Raw genomic sequence first — 21229 nt, forward strand, 5'->3', positions numbered from 1 at the left:
CATGATCAGGTTTGGGCAATTGCTAGTGATGACAAATTGAAATTATAATGAAGTAATCCTACTTCAGGAATACACAAATGGAGTCAGGTGGTCACTGAGCACCTGGTTTCAGACATGTCCCGGCACCACTAAGAACTTGAACTTTCTGTGAACTATACCTAACCCAAGGTTTTTTAAAACATCTGCTAGCTGCAACCTTGTATTTCAAGGTTGTTCCCTCTTCTAGCTCTGCAACCATTTTGGACTCCAACTAATCCTTGCTTAGCAAGCACCCTTTCTTCTTGCCAGCTCCAATTATAATTCTTGGTGAATAATTTGTATAACTAACTCTACCCTTGTGGTTTTTGCTTTATAAGCCTTCCACATTTAGTAGTTTGTCAAAACACAATTCAAATGCTTCTTGAATCTGTGTTTCCCAGGCTGCAGTCCTAACAAACTCCAAAGAAGCACCTTTATTTCAATTAGGTCTCTGTTTCTCAAATTTTGGTTAGTGTTAGGTGACTTTATGGGGCAACTCCCAGGGCTTTCCTAATACCTGTTGACTGGAACAAAATTCAGGCTTATACACAAAATATCTGATGAACCTTTTCATGACTGTTACAGTTAACTTCAGATTTTTAAAAGAAAATTCTGGTCTTCCTTCAGATACTGATTCCACTTGGCTAGCTTTTATTTTTTTAATTAATTAATTCCTTTTATTGAAGTATAGCCAGTTTACAGTGTTGTATCAATTTCTGGTGTACAGAATGCTTCAGTCATACATATACATACATAGATCAATTTTCATAATAGGTTACTACAAGAATATAGTTCCTTGTGCTATACAGATGAAACTTGTTTATTTTATATATAGTAGTTAGTATCTGCAAATCTCGAACTCCCAATTTATCCCTTCCCACCCTCTTTCCCCCTTGGCAGCCATAAGTTTGTTTTCTATGTTTGTGAGTCTTTCTGTTTTGTAAATATGTTCATTTGTGTCTTTTTTTATTTTAAGATTCCACCTGTAAGTGATATCATATGGCATTTTTTTTTTCTCTTTCTGGCTTACTTCACTTAGAATGATGATCTCCAGTTCCATCCATGCTGCTGCAGATAGCATTATATTTTTATGGCTGAGTAGTATTCCATTGTGTAAGTATACCAAAACTTCTTTATCCAGTCATCTGTTGATGGACATTTAGGTTGCTTCCATGACTTGGATATTGTAAATAGTGCTGTTATGAACATTGGGGTGCATGCATCTTTTCAAATTAGAATTCCCTCTAGATATATGCCCAGGAGTGGGATTGCTGGATCATATGGTAAGTCTATTTTTAGTCTTTTGAGGAATCGTCATACTGTTTTCCATAATGGCTGAGCTAAAGTACATTCCCACCAACAGTGTAGGAGGATTACCTTTTTGCATTTAGGTAACTTTTAATTCTATGTTTATTAGTGGGCTGAGTCAGGACATTTCCCTTCTAGTAAAAAGGACCAGGATGGAGTAGGAAACATGTCCACTCCAGATTGAGTCAATCTAGCAAACCAGCTCTATCACAGTCTAGATGAGTCACCAAAAGGAAAGCTGCCAAAAATTTTGATCTTCAACTCCATCAATTAAAGGCCTCTAGATGAAACCAAAACCTTCCTAGTTTCTGCTCTTTCCCGCTGATGAGCTCCATTTCTTTTTCCAACTAGAAATCTAGTGCAATAAAAGTTTAGCAGTTTATTCAATGAAATATACCTAAATCCAAACTCCTCACCTTTATCCTTGTGATATACTCTTGAGCAAGTACAACCTCTCCATTCTTCTATTCTGTTAACGGTGTATCTATTTTTCTAATCTACTAGGCTTAAAACCTTGGAATCATTGCTGATTCCTTACCTCCACAATAATAATTGCCTAACCTAACACAACAGTAATTAAAGTCTAATAACAAATTTTTAAAAATATTCCCATTTTTTTTCCCTTCTCACTCCTATGGTTGATGCTCAATACAGATCTTTAACATTTCTGGATGTATGGCAACAGCCTCTTAACTAATTTCTGCTGGGGATGGCATTCTCTCCCACTTGTTTCCAATTCATCCTAAATGCAGCCACGAGGTTAAGTTTTCTAAAATACTGTTTTAAATACCTCATTCGCCTAAAGCAAGCCCACAAATGTAGTCTTTCCCATAGCATAAAGTTTGAATTTTTTTTTTAAGGCTGGCATTCAAGGTTTTGAACATTCTGACCTCAAGTCTCTTTCTTGCCTATCTTCTTTTACTCTCTTATAAAAACATTCTCTCAAACACACTTGTTGTTTTTCTCCTTTTTTCTCTTTAAAATTTTTAAATTGAAGTATAATCAGTTTACAGTGTTGTCAAGCACACTTCTGTACTCACTATTGCCCCAATATATCTCACTCTTTCATTTATACCTTTGTTCATGCTCTTGTTTTTATCAGGAATACATTTTACTATTCTGCTGATATCCAAATCATAAATATTTTCTATGATGCCTTTACACCTATTCCAATCCTTAATAACTCAATTCTTTAGAACCACAAGTTTATATTATTTATACAATCTATTTAAAATTATATTCAAGGTTTTTAAAATTTTTATATTGTTATTAAAATTTTTTTTATTGTTAATGGCTTGTCTCTGTGTCATAACTTCTTTGTTTGACACCGGACATAGTATTCAATATATAATAGATGCTTAGTACTTAATGAGTGTTTTATTGAATAAAAACTGGTTCCCAGAGTAAATGCCTTTGAGTTCCTAGTAATTAAGGCTCTTGTTTGGCTGTGTTTAGGAAAGCCATTAAAAAAAGTGATAACAACTGATGCAGAAAAAAATTAGTATATACAGTCACAGAAGTGCTAATCATTCTTAAATGAAGATTAATAAATAAATATGTATAATAGACACTTTAAAAAGTAGACTTAATAGTGTATTTGAAAAGCAGAGTGATAGCTATATACAGCAGTGAAAATATTTAAGATATTTGGAAATACTCAATGGTATATATTTTAGTCGCTTTTCCTCTCATGTTAAATTGAGAGAGAAAAATGATAATCATTTCCCATGGGGCTCTCTATAAAACAAAGGGGAAAAATGAGCAATTTGACAAATCAATGGAAAGTCTAGAAGAAGTTGGGAACTCTTCAATGATTTTTTTAAAGGATAACTAAGGATTCTTATTCTAGAATGGTTAAAGTATTGAATGGGTTACTATTAATAACTATAGTACTTATATAGAGCTTGTCACGTGTAAGGTACTGTTCTACATGTTTGACATATAGAATGTTAAATTACATACATATAGAATCATAAAATCCTATAAGCACCACAAGAGGCAAGTACTATTATTATCATTCTCATTTTAAAGTTTGAAGAAATTGAGGCATAGAGAATTAAGTTTACCTAAAAGCACACAGATAGTAAGTTATGGAACCAGGATTCAAACCCAGACAGTTTAGTTCCAGAATAAACACTTTTTTTGTTTCTTTTTTAAAAAAATAGAAATCAGACATACATACAGAAAAGAGATACCATTCATAAAATGTACAGCACAATGAGTTATCACAAAATAAACACACCACCCAGTAAAGAAGTAGAGGACTGAAGCATGAGAAGGACTTCTGGAGGACAGAGTCCATAATCTTAGGTTCTTAACTACTCTGTATTTCATCTCAATAGATTTCTGGACATTACTCTCCATCTTAAAGTTCTTACTATTTCAGTTTAAGTTGATTTAAATTTATAGTGATCATTCCTAAAAGGCAATAGAAAAAAGAAGTAACAGAAAAGCATAAATTTTGAGGCTATTTTCATACCAGAATTCAAATACTTTTTTTTTTTTTTAATTAAGAAAGACAAAAGTTATTTTGAAATTCTATAGAATCTCTGGCAAATTCAGTTAAGGCACAGTTCCAAGCAGTGTAATTAATGAAGTTTTGAGTATATGCAAACCCTAATGCTCTTGTACACTGTACAAAAGGTCTGTACTGAAGAACAAGGGCTGCAGAAAGGGATAATGGTGAATGAGGCCACAATTCAGTTTCTAGTCTTTGATTTGTCAGCCCCCAGTACCAAAATACCCTGCAAACACTTGAGCTATTCTTTTTGGAGTTTAAACTGACATTTTGTTTCTATTTTGAAGTTCTTGACATTATATCAGTACTCAAGGATGGGTACTCAATTATAGTTTGAGACAATTTAGTTCATAGATCAAACCCAATGTATGAGGTCTTTTCTCCAATGGTATGTAGAAGTTTAAATACTGTCTTTAAAAGAATTTTTTTTTTTTTTTACTGGAGAAGAACTGGAGCGTAAAAGTGAAAAAGACGGTGCTGCTGTTACATTACTATGCAAGCAGAAGGCTATTGAACAGGGAGACATACCTATTTAAGTATTCATGACTACAAGCCTATATTTTCAGGAGAGAATGGCACCCAATACAGTGTTGAGCACATATTCTGTACTAAATATTGTTTGAATTGGAATAAGTTTGTGTGTGTGTTTGTTTTGTTTGTTTACTTGCATCAGAGATTTTATAAGGGAAGAAAAAGAAGAAAATCTCTCTGCCTTTTTCTGCTTTATTATTAAAGTATTAACTATTACAAAACTTGAATGGTCATAGAGCATATTAAACTAAAATTATATTTGTAATCCTTTGATTCATTGTATTGTTTTTATATTGGAGAACACACATACTTATTTTTCCTTTATATTCTAATTAGTAGAGCTTGGAAATGTGCAGCCACAGTGCTTCTGCTTCTGTTTCTCCTTCTCACCTTTCAGTTTTTCACATATGAGAAAAAAGATCTTCATCCCAACCATAATTACTGTTTCTACCCTATTTAGCTACGTATTACATTCCAAGCCCAGCCTCTGCCTTCTGTCAATATTTTCTCAAAGATGGCATTGTAACTCTAACCAGTAGCCCATATTCTGTATCTATGTTTTTCTGAGTTATTGTTCAGGGTCTGGACTAGATAACTTTTAAAGAAGTCACCCCTGGAGTCCCTCTGGGTGGCCTCCAGAGATCATGGCTTTAGCTTTAGGTAGCTGATATGTAGCTGTATTAAGTGGGTGATTAGCATGACTTGCCTCAGGCAAAGTTGTAAAACAAGTGAAATTTTGCAACTTTTCTTTCTATTCATGATTAAGTACTATGTTAAACAATACATATTATGTATATAATGAATATGTGTCAGATCACACTAGAAAACTAAATATCTATGCTCTTCCTACTATTTTTCTCATAGGGCATAGTTATCTGCAAGAAACTTAAAAATTAGGGAAAAGATTGCTCTTTAATGGAATTGTGTAATAGCACACAGCAATGGACAAATTACTACCTCTTTCTCCATCCCAAAGTTGCACTCCCTCTCACTTACTATGGTTCTTGGCTCCTTAAAAAGACAGCAAGGCTCCTTCAGAAACCTTCTTGAGGGAGTCATGGCCTTGGTCACATTTTCTATCATTAACTCTCTTCTTACAAGATCCACTAGTATAGAACATGCTAAATTCAATTATGAAGAATGTACCCAACTCATTCATTACCATTAGAGAAATTCTGGGATATATGTTACATTCACCATAGGTAAGTTACTCTAGTGTAGTCTCTATTTAGATTTAGTTTTTAAAAATATCACTTAGTTTCTTCCAGAACCTAGTTCTTTCTCATCCTGACTAGATAACTCTCCCTGTAGCCAGATCCATCAGGTCAGTGGTTTTCCTGATTAGTTCATCTTTATCTCCACCCCTCAGTCCTACGTGAGAGCTATTTTTACACTTCTCTTATCTCTGAGAAAGCAGAGCTCTCTTTTTCTGGACCTCAGGTCATTTTTTTTGTTTTCTAGTTGAAACTGCTCCCCTGAGGCTGCCTAGAACCTGTTTTTCAAGACCCAGTTCAAACCTCTCCTCTCTGAAGCCTTCTTGCCAACCCTGTCTAGAACTTATTTTGTTCTCCTCTGAATTCCCTATAGTTTCTATTTCTTAATAGTACTTATTTTATTTATGACTTACTTGGTATATGTTCAACCTAACAATTAGAAAAAAGTACTGTCTATTGTACTATAGGCCCATGCTATACATTGGAATATAAAGGTAAACAACGTAACTGCTTCAAGAATCAAGGAACTAATAATTTAGTCGAGAAGACAGTATATACATATAACTATTATATAATTTTATAAGTATTAAAAAAGTATGTCTGAAATGATGGGAACATGGATAAAAAATTGATTAGTATGGAGAGGAAAGGGAGTCTTATAAAAACTTACAGGCTCATAGGAATGGAATGAGTGAATGTATCCTTCAAGAATCAGTTTTTGGGCACCATTTCTTCTGAGCATCTTCCCTAAGCTTCCAGACAAGGTTTGGTTCCCCCTCTTCAGAACTTAGATATTCCTCTACTGTAGCACTCATCCTGTTATATTATAATAAACTCTATATATCTGTCTCCCCTACTATATTGAAAATTCCTTGAAAAAAACAGAAGACTTAATTTTGATAACTAATACCTACCACAGTGCCTAATGCCTAACACAGTGCATAATAGATACTCATATGTCTTATGAACTGAACAATAACGATAAGAAAACATGAGTGTTTGGGGACCTGTAAGCAGTTTCATGTGGCAGGGTATGAGAGGCATAGGGGAGGGGGATGAAGTGGCTGGAGATCAGGCTAGAAAATAGTCGAGGACAAAGTTGTCAATGGCCTGGTTAACCAGGCTCTATAATGGGTCATGTATTGTTATCTGTTCTTTCATATGTATATTTCTGTCTAGAATGTATTCTTTAGAGACAATGATTACATTTTATATGTCATTGTATTTACTTCAGTATGAGGCATAGCTCCTTACATATAATAGATACTCATTCAGCAAATCAAAGGATAGTTAAATCGAATCATCAGATAAGAGCATCCACTTAAAGTACTTTGAAAACTGTTATTATTTAGTTGTCAATGATTATTGATAGTAATGACTACACTCTGCCCTAAATGATAATACAAGAAGCATTCTTTTGATCCATTATTTTCATCTGAACTGAACCTATTACCATTCTGAAATCATAGAACTATAAGCAAACTTAAAATATTAAAATAATTACTTTTTTGTATGTGGCAAATTTTGGATTCTTCGCTCATTTGAAACAAATATCAAATGAGATGAAAACAAACATAGTTTTTTTTTTTTTTTAAATGACGTTTTCACAATATATCCTAGCACCAGTATAGAGTCTATTGAATTGCTCTTTTTGACCTTAGCCAGACAAGGCAGAAAAAACTGCCTGGCTTGCTACAGTTACGGTTCTGTAGTGGGAACTGATTTACATAGTAATGAATCTGAAGTATTGTAAGGTAAGAGTTTGATTCAGTACTATGCCGGTAACTGTTTAACAACTGGCTTTCTTTTTTTTTTTTTTTTTCCCCCTAACAACAGGTTTTCTAGAAAGCAAAAAAAAAAAGAATCCTGATTTGTACTGTTTGCTAATTTTAGCGATTTAAATATAAAATACTTCCATCATGCCCTAATTGTGCAATTGTAAGTCAGGAAACAAGTAACAAAGTGATTAATATTTTAAGAAGAAAATCCTTAAGGTAGTGTTTGTTGGGTAGAAGTTGAGGGGAGACTAGTAAAACTATCTTTTTTTTTTTTTTACTGTTCTTAGCAAGAGATGATGAGGGCCTGAAATAAAGCTGACACATTATGGATAAAAAATAGATGATTAATTCCAGGGTCATATTTGATATAGAATCAATAAAACTTGATGACTTTCTACACAGGGGTTGGGTGATGGCAAAAGACTAAAAGAGAGAAAAAGTTAAAGATACCATTAAAAGTTTCTAGTTTAGAAGACTGGGTAAATAATGATGTTATTAATGAAAATTGACTATAAGGAGGTGATTTAAAGCTTAAAATATTTGCATATACATTATCTCATTTAAGACTATTTTGTAAGTTACCGTTGTTGCTCTGCTGAAAGGTTAATTGTATATGTGGATATACAGAGCATTATGGCTTTCTGAAATATTTTTCCAACTAGAGCTTTTTAGTGATTTGATAAAAAAGTGCTTTTTGTGTTATTTATAGCCATATTTATTTAAAATATTTTTAGTAAGTAATGATATTTTCCTCTCTAACCCACGTATTCGGTTTAAATATTTTTGTTAATTGTTCTTATTAAGTGTTTAAATTATATTTGATTTTTTGTCAGTCTGAAATAAAGCTTTAGGTTGAGCGTATTTATTCATTATTAATATTCCTTATTAAAAGACATAAAAAAGTAAATGGCTGTGTTAAGTACCTGGCCTTACCACAAAAGTTAAATGATATTTAAAGTCAACTTCTGGCTTTATGGTGGTATGGTCTCAAGGAAGTTTCCATTTTAATGTATAAAATCAAAACCAAAACAAGAAACTTAAAACACACTCAAGATACCACTAAACCCATTTGGATTAGTAAAGATATAGTAATAGTAATATTCCATTTGTTCTCATTAACTGAGGTACTTAATGTGAGGCACTGGGGATGTAAAAAAGAATAGATCTTGGCCCTAATTAACACAGTCTAGTGGAGAGGGTGTAAATAGCTCTATACAATGTTTTAAGTGCTATAATACAGGTGAAAATGAACTTCTACAGGAACATAGTAAGGATACAAGTAACTGTGCCTGGGGTTTGGATACAGCAGGGAGGAGGCAGAGAAGCTTTCACAGTGAAGGTAACTTTTGGGTAGGACCCTTTTAGGCTGAATAGGAAATTGTCAGCTGGAGAAAGAGAAGGGCATTGAGAACATGCATGGAAAGACAGGAGAATAATAGTCTGGTATAGGCAGCAAGGGGCAAATTGTTAAAAATGATGAAGCCAAAAAAGTTAAGGCAGGATGTATTCGTGAAAATCTGTTACACTGTGCTAAGGACATTGGACTTGAGGCATCCTATGGTACTAAGTGAATTTCTCACTTACCTAACAGGACCTTGTGTTATATTTTCAGTATGGGGTTTAATCTCATGAATTCATTCATTCTTTCATTCCTTCAGAGCTGAACTATCATAGGACACCAAACTGAAAGGAATGACAGATGCTGGCTTTCAGGCTCAGTTTACTGTTATTAAGAGTTTTCAAAAGGCAAGTAAAGTGATACAGAAAAATACGTCATTTGAATGGGGCTTTGAAGAATAGGTAAGATTTGAACAAGACTCATTTATATATTGAATCAGATGAGTTGCAGATACAATTTTTTGCACTTCTCACTTATAACTGGTCTGTTTTCAAGGCAACATTTAAAAATAAAGCAAAAAAATACACATAGTAGTTCCAATAGGCATCAATTGAAATGACAGTGGTTATTAATGTAATGTTTAAATAATACATGCAAGGAAAGACTTCTTTTTCTGTCTTTATTGCTATAAGTTTCTTTAGGGTAGAAAAGAAAAACCCTGTATATTTCTGTATACTTAATAGCACCTCAGACATAGTTTTCAAACTATAATTGAATTAAATTGAAAAATTCTGGGTTTTATTTGAATTCTAGTCTTTAAACAATGCATAGTTTTAAATAATGGTGTGACGGAAATCTAAAAAAGTATGTTCCTGGGAAAATTAGCAAGATGAGGAAACAATCAAACACTAAGTTACAAATCAAGGTAGAATCACAAAACGATGTATTTACTATACAGATAGAAAGCTTATTTCTAATAGCATGTTAGTGTACCAGTTACATCCACATTGGCTATGCAATACGGGCTGATCAAAGTATAGAACAGATTGCCTTGGAATGGAATGTAGAACTGTGGAGAACAAGGGATTAAAAAAGCAATAGAACTTAAAATATACAGAAGCAGCGCTTTAAGATCTCACTGATGTATAATCTGAACCACTGCCACATTCTTATTCATGTGCTGATGAAGTGTTTATAACTACAAGGCTTTCTACAAATTTAAGTAAACACTTCTCTGTAGGAATTCACAAGCTAACGTAATAAAAAATACCTAGAATTGGAATCACAATTTATATGTAAGAGTATTTATAAGACAGGAGGCTTATAAACAGTTTTTTACCTAAAGTAGTATGCCAGTCATATCTTGCCATTTATACTTCTATGGGTTCTGAAATTAGGTTTCCTGTTGCAAGTTATTGTAATTCTTACAATTTTTTTTTTCAACCAGGGAACATAAAACTTATCAACTTTGAAACAATCATCAAGAGGATTGAAGTTTTTGAGTACTGCTCTTAATAAACATATAATAATAAATATAATAATAATAATAAACATTTTGTAAGTCATTTTCTTCTTTAGAATTATGATGTCCACAAAAATCAGAACTGACTGAAAAATCAATTATTCGCAAAGCAGAGGAAAAAGAATAACATTTACAAAATTTATCATGTGTGAGTCAGAACTGTATGATTACTTTTACTTACAATAAATAGAATAGTTAAAATGTATAATTTTTAAGTAATTGTATTCGCAATATTGGGGGAAAAAACCCCACAGGGCACCTGAAAACTTTTTTTTTTCCTGCATTCTTAAAGTGAAGATTAATAATCACCTGGATAATAATTTCTACACACTTTTTCCTGAAATATTCAGATTATTAAGTACCAATGCCGCCTTCTCCCCAAACGCACTTCATGAGAGAAGAGGAAATTCTAAACGTCACTGGGATGATTAATAACATTTAAAAAAGTTTTTCCAGACACAAGAGAGATTTGGTCTGGTGTTTACAGAACTATATGAGACGCTCGAGAGGAACTGTGGAGAAGTCGCTTCTGAGGAAAACATAGAATTTTAGAATTCAAAAAATAAAGTTGTTCCCGTTCACAAATTTTAAAAAGATTCTGACTTTTCTCTTGAATTCTACCAGAGGGTAGAAAAAGTATAGACAAACTACAGTCGTGGCAACTGTAAAGGGCGCTAAAAATAGACAACGTAACGGCCCCAGACTCTCAGTGCTCTGAGGTAGACGACCCGGGTGTACCACAGCGGGTAGGATGGGGCGTGGCCTATGCCTGAGCAGTAGGGGCGTGACTGGGGCGTGGCCGCTGCCGGCTGACCCTGAGGTTGGGGCTGAGGCCAGATCTCAGGGGGCGTGTCAGGGGCGTGACCGAGGCAGGCTAGCGGGGTGGGTGGGGCGGAGCCGCCTCGCGCCGGTTTAAGAGACTGGAGCCAGCCGGATTCTCCGACAGATTCGCTCGGTTTGCAGTCATGTCGCTCGCGCGCCGCGCTCGGTGGCTTGCCGAGCTCAGTGAGCTTTCCTCCGCTTCACCTCCTCCTAACGACCCTGATTCTCCACCTCCCAGTAAGCGGCTCCGTCTTGAGGAGCCCGGCGGTGTCCCTGAGGCGGGGTGGAGGCTGCCTTTGGTGCCTCACTTGTCTGAGGTGGAGAAAGTCTGGGAGTTGTCGCCCAGACCCTTCAAGGCGCTCCTTGTTCCGTATGAGGAGATTTTTGAAAACTCCACAGACTCGTGTGTGGAGAAATCAGTCAGTGGGAAGAAAACATGTAATCTGGGATGCCAAAATAAGAAGTTTGAGACGAATAGTTATTTGTGGTCTCTCCCCTCACAAAATTTTGATTCTGGTTTGAGGGCTTCCAGAAGGTCTTGTGAACCAGCACTGTGTGACAGAGAGGTTTTCGGTGTGCATTGCAGCGGTAGACCTGAAGCAGAGGCTGGTCAGCTGCCCAACGCCTTCTTACACGATGTACATGGAGTTAAAAACGAGGACGGAAAAGAATATTTAGTCCAGGGGAGAGACAATGGTCAGAAAGACAATGATCACATAAAACAGACAAAAAATCAATTTTTAGATGTTACCTGTTACAAGGAAACCAAACCAACATTTCATGATATTAAGAACAGAGGTAAAGCTGACAGTGCTGTGCCATCAGATGAAAAAGAAAATAGCATTTCAGCATCTACACCAAAAATATCAAAATCTCAAAACCAGCCCAGCATGGAAATTGCTAAACCCAGCTATTTCAGAGATAGCTGCACAATGAGTATCCCTGAGTTTCCAGCTGGTTTAAACAGCAAAATGTCCCCTGTCTATTTAAAGGAAATAGCAAAGAACAAGAACGACAAAAATGAGGCATATGTTAGGGATTTCACAAACATTTACTGGTCCCAAAACAGACCTGATGTAAAGAAGCAAAAGTTACAGGATGATAAAATTGTGGATGCAGAAAATATTTTTTCTGAATGTTGTGAAAACCACCAGTCACTCAGCAACCGAAGTATTTGTGTGAGAAAAAAAGACTTGATCAGTTTACACGACTATAACCACTGTAGTGTCAAGTCTGATGTAAGAGTCACTGCAAAGAATTTCACTATTAAACTAGAGCATGCAAATTGGGAAGAAGCAGAAACATGCTTGGACAGTTACATATGTACCAGATTGGAAAAACCGCAGAGCAGGGACTGTAATATTAGACATATTTTGAGAAAAAGTGGGGAAAATTGTTGGATTATGGGTAATTCTGAAACTGAATGTGAAAATATGAAAAAATCTGAAGAAAAATTGAATTTGCAACAATTATTAGAAATAGGTCTTTTAAGCAAGGAAGATCGCAATATGAAAGCCATGAATGCACATGAAGGGCAATCAAAGCCTCTCATGGTGGGAACACTGGGTAGTCAAAAAGCTTCAATAAAATTTTTTTGGTTAAAAAGTAAAGGAGAAAATGGTAATATGCTAGAGTTGAGCTATTATACTACACAAAACGACTTTCATTTTAGCAATACTTTTGAAAGTTTCATCACAGAAATTTTTTATTTCAATAGAAGTATTTCAGGAAATCAAAAAGATAATAGAATTTTAACCTGGTATGAAATTTTGAAGTGTAAAAAGCAAATTGATACTCAAAATCTAATAACTGAGAATATGACTGTCAATAGAAAAAATGATATTTTAAGCATAAATTTACAAACCAGTGCTTCAGACCCTCAAAATGTTATATTGAAAACCAGCATAGCTTTACTTCTTAATCACTTTGACTGTTTAACCCGAATTGAAAATGATTCTAAATTAGAAGAGGAATGCATTTCCAAGTGGATAATATATATGAATTATCCAAAAAATGTTACAGTGGAAGGTCATACTGTATATCCAGTCAGGATTTTAACTTTTTCAAGACTATTAGAAGATAATATGGAACCTATGTCAGAGAAAAGAAGATTATTTAAAACTGAAAAAGTTTTTGAAGAGTCTGAGGAAAAACTTATCAATTCCTTTAGTATGACAACTAAAAATACACATTTTCCAATTTTTGAAACATATGAAGAAATTCCTCTTTTAATGGACTTTGATGACATGGATGAAATTTTTTTGACAAAAGAAATTAGTTACAAGAATATGAGTTGTCCTGAACAACTCATGAATGTGGAAAATTGGGTTCACTGTAGTCCTAAAACTGTTAAAACACATGTTAAGTCTGGTTCTCAACTCATACAGAACAACCAGAAACATATTAATAAAAACATTTATGGAATGAATGCACAGAATCAAGATTTAGACACTGCAGGAAAACAAAAGCATAGTAAGATCAGTAGATACGATTTTAAATGCGTACTTGAAGATTTTTTCAATATTAGGCAACAGGCTACACTGGCAAGCCAAGACACAAAATATAGTGAACAAACCAATCCCACAACTATAACTCAGGTGCTAAGTTTTGGGAACTTGCTAAGTGAAACTGAAGGAAAAAAACATGACTTAATTTTGAAGGAGGAAGTAAAAGTCACAGCACAAAGTTTAACAGACAGTTGCCAAGTGCATGAAGATATTAAGATAGAAAAGGAAGAGAAGAATAGTTTTTATTCAATGGATGGCATGTTTGCTGTGCTACCAGTTTCAGTGATGAGTAAGAAAGTTGATGTGGAAGAAACTAAATATGTTAATCAAAATAATGTAGCTGACAGAAATGAATATGAGAGTATTTTGCAAAAAAGTGAGTTAGCTAATTCAAAGCGTTTTTATCCAAAGAATGATGCTACAGAATGTGTTAATCATCTATTTGAAACTCATTTGAGTGTAGGGAACAATGAATGTTTTCAGGACTTAACTGCCAAGTGTTTGTCAACAGAAACTCTGACAATAGCAAACAATTTTGAGATGAAGAGTAAATTTGATTTAGTACTTAAAGAACTTCATATGTTCCATGAAATTAGTAAGGAAAATGAAATTCTAAGCCCTGTGGAAACCAACAGTGGCCAAGAAAATTACTTTGGAAAAAATAATGATGTTGAGAAGGTAAAAATGGAGATTAAAAAAGGTTTGAAAATGGGTACAGAAAACAAAATAAGTTCATTTCCTTTGCTCTGTGATACTATAGCAGGCCCTAATATGCATAAAAAACACCAAAATTTATTTAAATGGAAACCGGTACCCAAAAATGGAGAACAGGAAGTTCCTAATAAATTTTGCTGTCAAAGAGCATCAGAAGAATTACTCTATTCTACTTCCAAGGAAGGTATGAAATTAGTTTTAATATGTTTTTTTCTGAAATTAAAAAAAAAAAATACTGCTTTTTTTCCTCTGTAGGCCAAATATATAATTTTGGGAAAAAAGAAGATAAAATGTTAAGACAATGCTTACTGATGCATAGTATTTTTCTATAAAAGGCTGTTCAAACATTAAATAATATATTGCAGTTGAAGGTAACAAGTGATGAAATTTTTAAAAAGAACTTTGAAAAGTCCTGCTTTATTTATCTATATATTAGGAGTCAATGGGAGGAAATATTTCTGAAAAAGCAAATTGTTTAGAGTATTAACATTTTATATAAAAGTTACTTTTTGCTATAACATATTGATCTTTATTTTCAGATTGTGAAAAATGTTCATCTAAAAGACCGGCTTTTTTCTCTGATGAATTTAAGGAGGGAGAATTTAATTACTTACTGAAGCGAGGTAAGATTTTTTTTTTTGGTTATTTTCTGTAATACTTTCTAAGGTTGTTATTGCATTCTTATATTTTTAACATAAGGAAAATATACTCAGCTTGTTAAAAATAAATAGAGAAATTGAATACTTTTGAAAACATTAATAATTTACTGATGCAAATTATAATAGTTAAAAATTGGCTAAAAATTAAAATGCCATTTAGAATGTTACTGGGAAATGTATTCTATAAAACTGTTGAAATATTTGTGGTGATGCATTGCAATAACTATGTGATAAGATAGCTGTTATGTATGTCCTATATACATCTACTGTATATAACATTAATTGACAAAACCAGAAAAAGCACTTATTTAAGTTGGATTTACATTGATGAGATGTTACTCCCAATTATAAATTTTCTTACCAGTGTTCTCTATCCTTTAAATGCTATGGGGCTCTTTATATGGACATTTTATGTAGTAATTTTGAAAAAAATTAGCATCATTTAGGTATAACATGGTTTAAGACTACGGCATTTAAACTTTTCATTACTATAAAAAATCAAACTAAAGAAAAGTTAAACAACTAACCTTATATTTTGCCTAAGGGGTCTATGATATCAGAATAAAACACTAAGTCTAACACCTAGTGTAACTTGTGGTACCAATGAGGGTCAGATGGGGGTGGGATTGAATTTAGGGAACTATTTTCTAAATGACTACTTTTTTGTTTGGTCAGAAATTGCTGGTATTACACAACAAGACTGAATCTAGAAAGAATAATGATGTAGGTGAAATATATTTACCAAAATACCTTCAGTCATGCATCCTTTCTCAAAGCCTTTCTCCTGGCTCCTTATCAGTAGAATGCTGTCCCTGGTACTTTTATTCAGTCACTTCAGAACTGCATAATTTCCTCTTTCCTTAGCTTACAATGAAATACTTGAACAATTAATCCAAGTCCTTGGAAGATCAAAAGCGCATGGGTAATTTCTTCTCCCCTGAATAAAGGGAATAATTGAAGGAACAATACTCTATGAGACAATAAGCAGGGTGGTAGAATGAGCTGAAAAAGAATAAGGGTTGTTTCTTCTAGGACAGGAAGAAAGTAAGAAACTGGGTTTAGGAACATATTTTGTGATAGAATAGAGGAAGGTTAAGGAGCACAAACCCATATTGTTATCATGATGATAATTGTGATAATGAAATGGATATTTGAGGCAGATTAAAGTGTGTGCCCAAACTGGAAAAGAAATGTTACATTTGTTGGAAATATCTGAACCCATAAAACTCTATTGTGCCTTCACAAGAAAAAGTGCCTCCTCCGCATGAACTATGAAAAATAGTATGTTAGGTCAGCCAGAATTATTTAATACTATGTTAGGAGAGTCGTCTTGAATTCAATTTCAAAGTGCATAAAAATGGAATGATCTTCCTGAGGCTTGTTAAAATCCATGTAAAGGAAAAGTTGGGAGATGCTGGAAAGTGGGGATAAGAATGGACTAACTCTGCCTAGACAGAGTGGGTGCCCGCTTATGCAGTATGATTTTTTAAAGGTATTGGAAAACTCCTGATTGTGTTGAAATGTTTATGATACCTACCCACTTGTCATCATGATGCCTCCAATTAGTGTCTCCTACAAATATCTCCAGTGCATCCTATCTCCCTCTATTTCTCTCTCCCTTCTCTGATGTGGAAAAGGCAAGAACATAGTTTGAAATTATTTTGAGTGTGCTGTATGCCAGCCAGCTAGTGTGCCAGGAGCGTTATATATCACTGAGCACAAATACTTGTCTAACTTTAATGTATATATGTGCCAGCCAAAGAATGTCGCTAGTAATCTGACTCTACAAGGACTGAGTTGCTAGCCACTGACTTTCTGACATTTAACATACCCTGAAAAGCATTCAGTGCAGAGATCAGCATTCTGTGCTCTGGGAAAACTGGCAGAACAGGCCTTCAGATGGTTAGATATTTTCAGGAGAAAAATTGTATGAACCCAATTTCTTGCATCTCCCCACATTTTGAAAACACTAAAATAATTAACTAAGATACCTGTTCTTCCTGACTAGCGGTAACCTTCTATTGAGGTGTGTGTTTGATTGCATGTTCTCCTCCAAAATCACATATATGCTGACCTTCTTCCTTACCTCTTCAGAGCAGTTCCTCAGAGCTATCTGAGAGGCTGTATCTTGGGCTGTGGTTCTCAGTAAGTCCTCAAATAAAACTTACAGCCTTCACACTGTGCATTTTTATTTCAGTTGACATACAGATCATCTGGGTGTCTTGTTAAATGATTCTGATTTCGTTGTGCAGTAGGCTCTAAGATTCTGCATTCATAACAAGTTTCTAGCAAATGGAGATGCTGCTTGTCTTTGAATTGAGCTGCAACTTTGAGCTGCAAGGATTTAGAAAATATTTGAATTAGTATTATTTCTAAAAGACCACTGATAAGCTTTACGACTTTTTTTCTTTACATTGATTTCTAAAATGAACAATTTCTGGTATTATGATTGAATGTTTAGAATTATTAACCAATACAAAGCAGTAAATTAATATAGCAATAATAAAAGGGATCATAATTTATTTAATGAAAAGATGGAAAATCCAAGGAGACAAAGAAGCATATCCTTACAACCACAATTTAATGACTGTTTAAGGTCAAGTGCCTTGCAAAAGGCCTGCTGTTAATATAAAGTGGTTCAGTGATTTCCCACCCTTTGCAAAATTATCAGAAGTATCTGTCATATTAGAATATGAAAGAGGAAAGCTATACTTTGTAAAAGTAATCAAATAGACTAATCATGGCTTTGTTCTGAAATAATAACTTCATGGTGAAGAAGTATACTTAGCATAAACTGCTGAAATTATCTAATTTATAGCCAATTCTCTAATTATCAAATTTATTAGTATATGATTCAACAATTTTAGTTTAGACAATCCCTTTTTATGTAAAAAAATTAAAAAATCTAGCAAGATATTTTTCCTCTTATTTTTATAATTTAATTTATAATTTTAATGTTGAATAAAGTATCATAAACTGACTTGTAGCTATTTTTGTGTTTTTCCCCTATTTACATGTAGCTAAATTTTGTATTTTATTGCATTATTTTTTATAAAGATATACAGACTCAGTTTGATTCAAGTTAGTAGAAATCATGCTGTTTACCTTTTATCGTATTTAATGTTATGTTGATTACACTGATTTTAGTATAATATGCTATTGTATTAAGGTCTTACTAATTTATTAAAGCTTGATACATTTTTAGCTTTACATATATACCCTACCTACTGTTTTTTTTTTTAAAGTACTTAGTTAGAGGTATTGTTGTATGTCATCAAGAGTAGTTGATCCTAGCTGTTTGATTAGTTAACAGATACACCTCCAGGAAATGTTTTGAACTTTTTAGAAAATGTTGATGTGATGTTAGATAGAAACTTCAAACTCAAAGCCCTCCATTGATAGATAACAGATCAAATACATTTATGCTCTATTAGTGATAATAATCTATTAGAAGCCAATGCAGTCATTAACAATACAGCTTAGTAACGTCTAATAGAAACAAAAACATAATCTTTATAGTCACTACATCAAGTTAACTTTAAAACCTGTGTAGTTTTTGTTATTGTTGTTGTTGTTGTTATTAAGTCAGACTGCCCGACTGGAATGCTGATTTTATTTAGCTGCTATTTTATGTTGAGCAAGTTGCTGAGTTTTCCACATTTCAAAAATAGAGATAGGATTAAGTAAACTAATGCATTCAAAGCACTTAGCTCAATGACTCAGTAAATGTTGCTAGGATCATGATTAGGAGTTAGTAAAAAACTTTAAGCATAGAAACTATGAGTGATTTTTACTTCCTTATATACTTTTATCATCTTATATTTTTAGGTAGTAATTTTTCATATGGAATTTCAAGAGTACTACCTCTTAAGACATGCAGTCGACCAATCAGAATTGGTTTGTCAAGAAAAGCTAAGCTTAAACAACTTCATCCCTATCTGAAATAAATATGTTACGAGAACTTAAAAGAAGATACTGGACTTTAATATTTCAAAACATTTCAATCTGTAAATTGTTTGTTTCTTTCTTTGGATAAATGCTTTCTTCCAGCTTGAGAGTTTTGGGCTTTCTTTATTATAAAATATGGGGAGGGTTTTGTGTGTGTGTGTGTGTATATGTATGTGTAAATTACTTAATTACCTTTAAATGTTATGAAATATTTCATTAGTATTTTCATATCATATTAACAATGTACACATTAAAGGCTTTTCATAATCTTATAAAACATGTCACGTTATTATTTTTCATGATATATGTATATAAAGCTTTTGTGGAGAATGTTGATAGTGTTTATAGTTTTCTCTAAAGGATCTGTGACTCATAAGAAGGTGATGAACCACTGTTCTCATACACTCTCCCTATTTTTCAAGTGAAAAAAATAGGATAGGTAAATTTTTCAAGATCATTTAGTATCAGGATTAGGATAGAGGCACTGTCCTCTGTAGCAGTTTTTTTTTTTTTTTCATTTTTCTTTACATTCACTTTCTAATTTTTGTTTCCCTCTCTAGAGTCTATCTTTGGCCCCAGAGCAGAATTGTGATCATGTAGTTAATACCTACTATTAATTTATTCACTCTTAAAAATATTTTGACATTTCTGTTACTGTGTTAGGCTCAATAATAGAATACATAAGACATGTATGAGGCCTTGCTGTGTGGAGCTTACTTTCCATGCTTGAGGTTGGTAGAGAAATATAAGATACACATAATTTAAAGGTAACCATCACTAGAGAAATACATTTCAAAACACTTGTCAGAGAAATAACAATAAAGTGGGCTACTTAGCAAAAAAGTAAGGAAAGAAGGAAGCATTAAGAAAACATGAATGTGAGATGTGAGAAAGCATCATACAATGACAGAAGGAAGACTAACATATCAATTCACAAAATAAGTGTGACTTGATTAAATTATCCCATTACAAGCCAGGGTTCTCAGACACGCTAAAAACCATTTCAGATTCAACTCTATTAATTTCCTTCCCCTATCGTGTACTTTCCAACTTCCATATCCTGCTCCAATTTCTTGTTTTCCCCTACAGAACTCATCACCTTTTCACACACTATTTAATTTTTACCTTGTTAGAATGCAAGACTCTTGAAGGCAGGTTTCTTTCTCCTACCCCGACTAATATATCCCCAGTGCCTAGAATAGTACCTACCCCTTGTAAGTACCCATACAATTTTATTTGAGTGTATGAGTGAATACATTTCTATACCTGCTCATAATAGCTATTTCTTTTTGAATTCTTTATAGCTTTATGACCTTGGGCAAATTCTCATTTCTAAAAAGAGGATAATATTATCTGCAGCATCACTATGATGATTAAATGAGCTAATACATGTGATGTATTTATAATAGCTCTGATAGAAACTAATCAATAATGAATAACAATTTACTGATACATAGTAACTATTCAATAATTAATAAGTATTTAGAATGTTTGACTTTTCCTGGAGTTTTTTTCTGTATCCCGAATTAGATTATCTTCAAGAGTATGTCTATTCCTTTGAGTCTCATGAAGATACTCCTTCAGCTTTTTTCTGCAAGGGTCCTCATCTTCCTCTTCCTTCTTTTTATTATTATTGTAAGTCTCATGTTGTATTTTTTTTAATCTTCATACAAAGTAGACCTCATCACAATCAAGGTTTGCCTTCACAAACCTTGATCCTTTTCCCTATTTTTCTGTTGCTATGTATCAATATTAAATTCTGTTCTCATATCATTTTCTCTAGAGCAAATTCTTGTGCTTCCAATCTTATTCCTAATTTTAGGAGGCTTTCCAGTCTTATTCCTAATTTTAGGAGGCTTTTATATATGCCTTTAATCTTTCTCTAATAAATGGTATATAAACTTAAAACCACTACTGGTTCTTTCACACTCTTAACTGACTATGGGATAAGTTTAAACTCCTGGCACATACTATACTGCTATAGTGGTTTTCCATACTATTGCCCCATTACTATTTTGATCTGTAGAGCTTTTCTCATAAAAAATATTTGATGAGGATTACAGATCCCCAAACGGGAAACTTGCTTGTACTAGTGTCATTATTCAAGCACCCTTCCCCTCCAGTACCTCCTACTAAAACACACATATGCACACAAAAACAGACATCACCTTCCCCTTTCTGCCTAGTTCTATGAGTTCTTATCTCTGGAACTAGAAGGTTGGAGACTAGGAGGAATGTTACATTTTGGCTCTTTTGTTTTTGTCTTCATAGCCGGATTCGGGAGTGATGGTAGAAGACATTTTAAATTGAAATCCACCCTCCCTCCACCTTGTTTTTGTTTTTTTAAAATC

General features: G+C 33.6%; 1 protein-coding gene across 1 annotated transcript; it reads left to right on the forward strand.

The window, feature by feature from the left end:
• Positions 1-11193: 11193 nt before the first annotated feature.
• Positions 11194-18877, forward strand: RAD51AP2 (RAD51 associated protein 2). The gene is made up of 3 exons (XM_010989682.3): positions 11194-14455; positions 14811-14894; positions 18759-18877. The coding sequence occupies exons 1-3, from the start codon at positions 11194-11196 to the stop codon at positions 18875-18877; spliced, it is 3465 nt and encodes a 1154-aa protein (XP_010987984.3).
• The last annotated feature ends 2352 nt before the right edge of the window (positions 18878-21229 follow it).

The sequence above is a fragment of the Camelus dromedarius genome, chromosome 15, assembly GCF_036321535.1.
Source record: "Camelus dromedarius isolate mCamDro1 chromosome 15, mCamDro1.pat, whole genome shotgun sequence".
NCBI lineage: Eukaryota > Metazoa > Chordata > Mammalia > Artiodactyla > Camelidae > Camelus > Camelus dromedarius.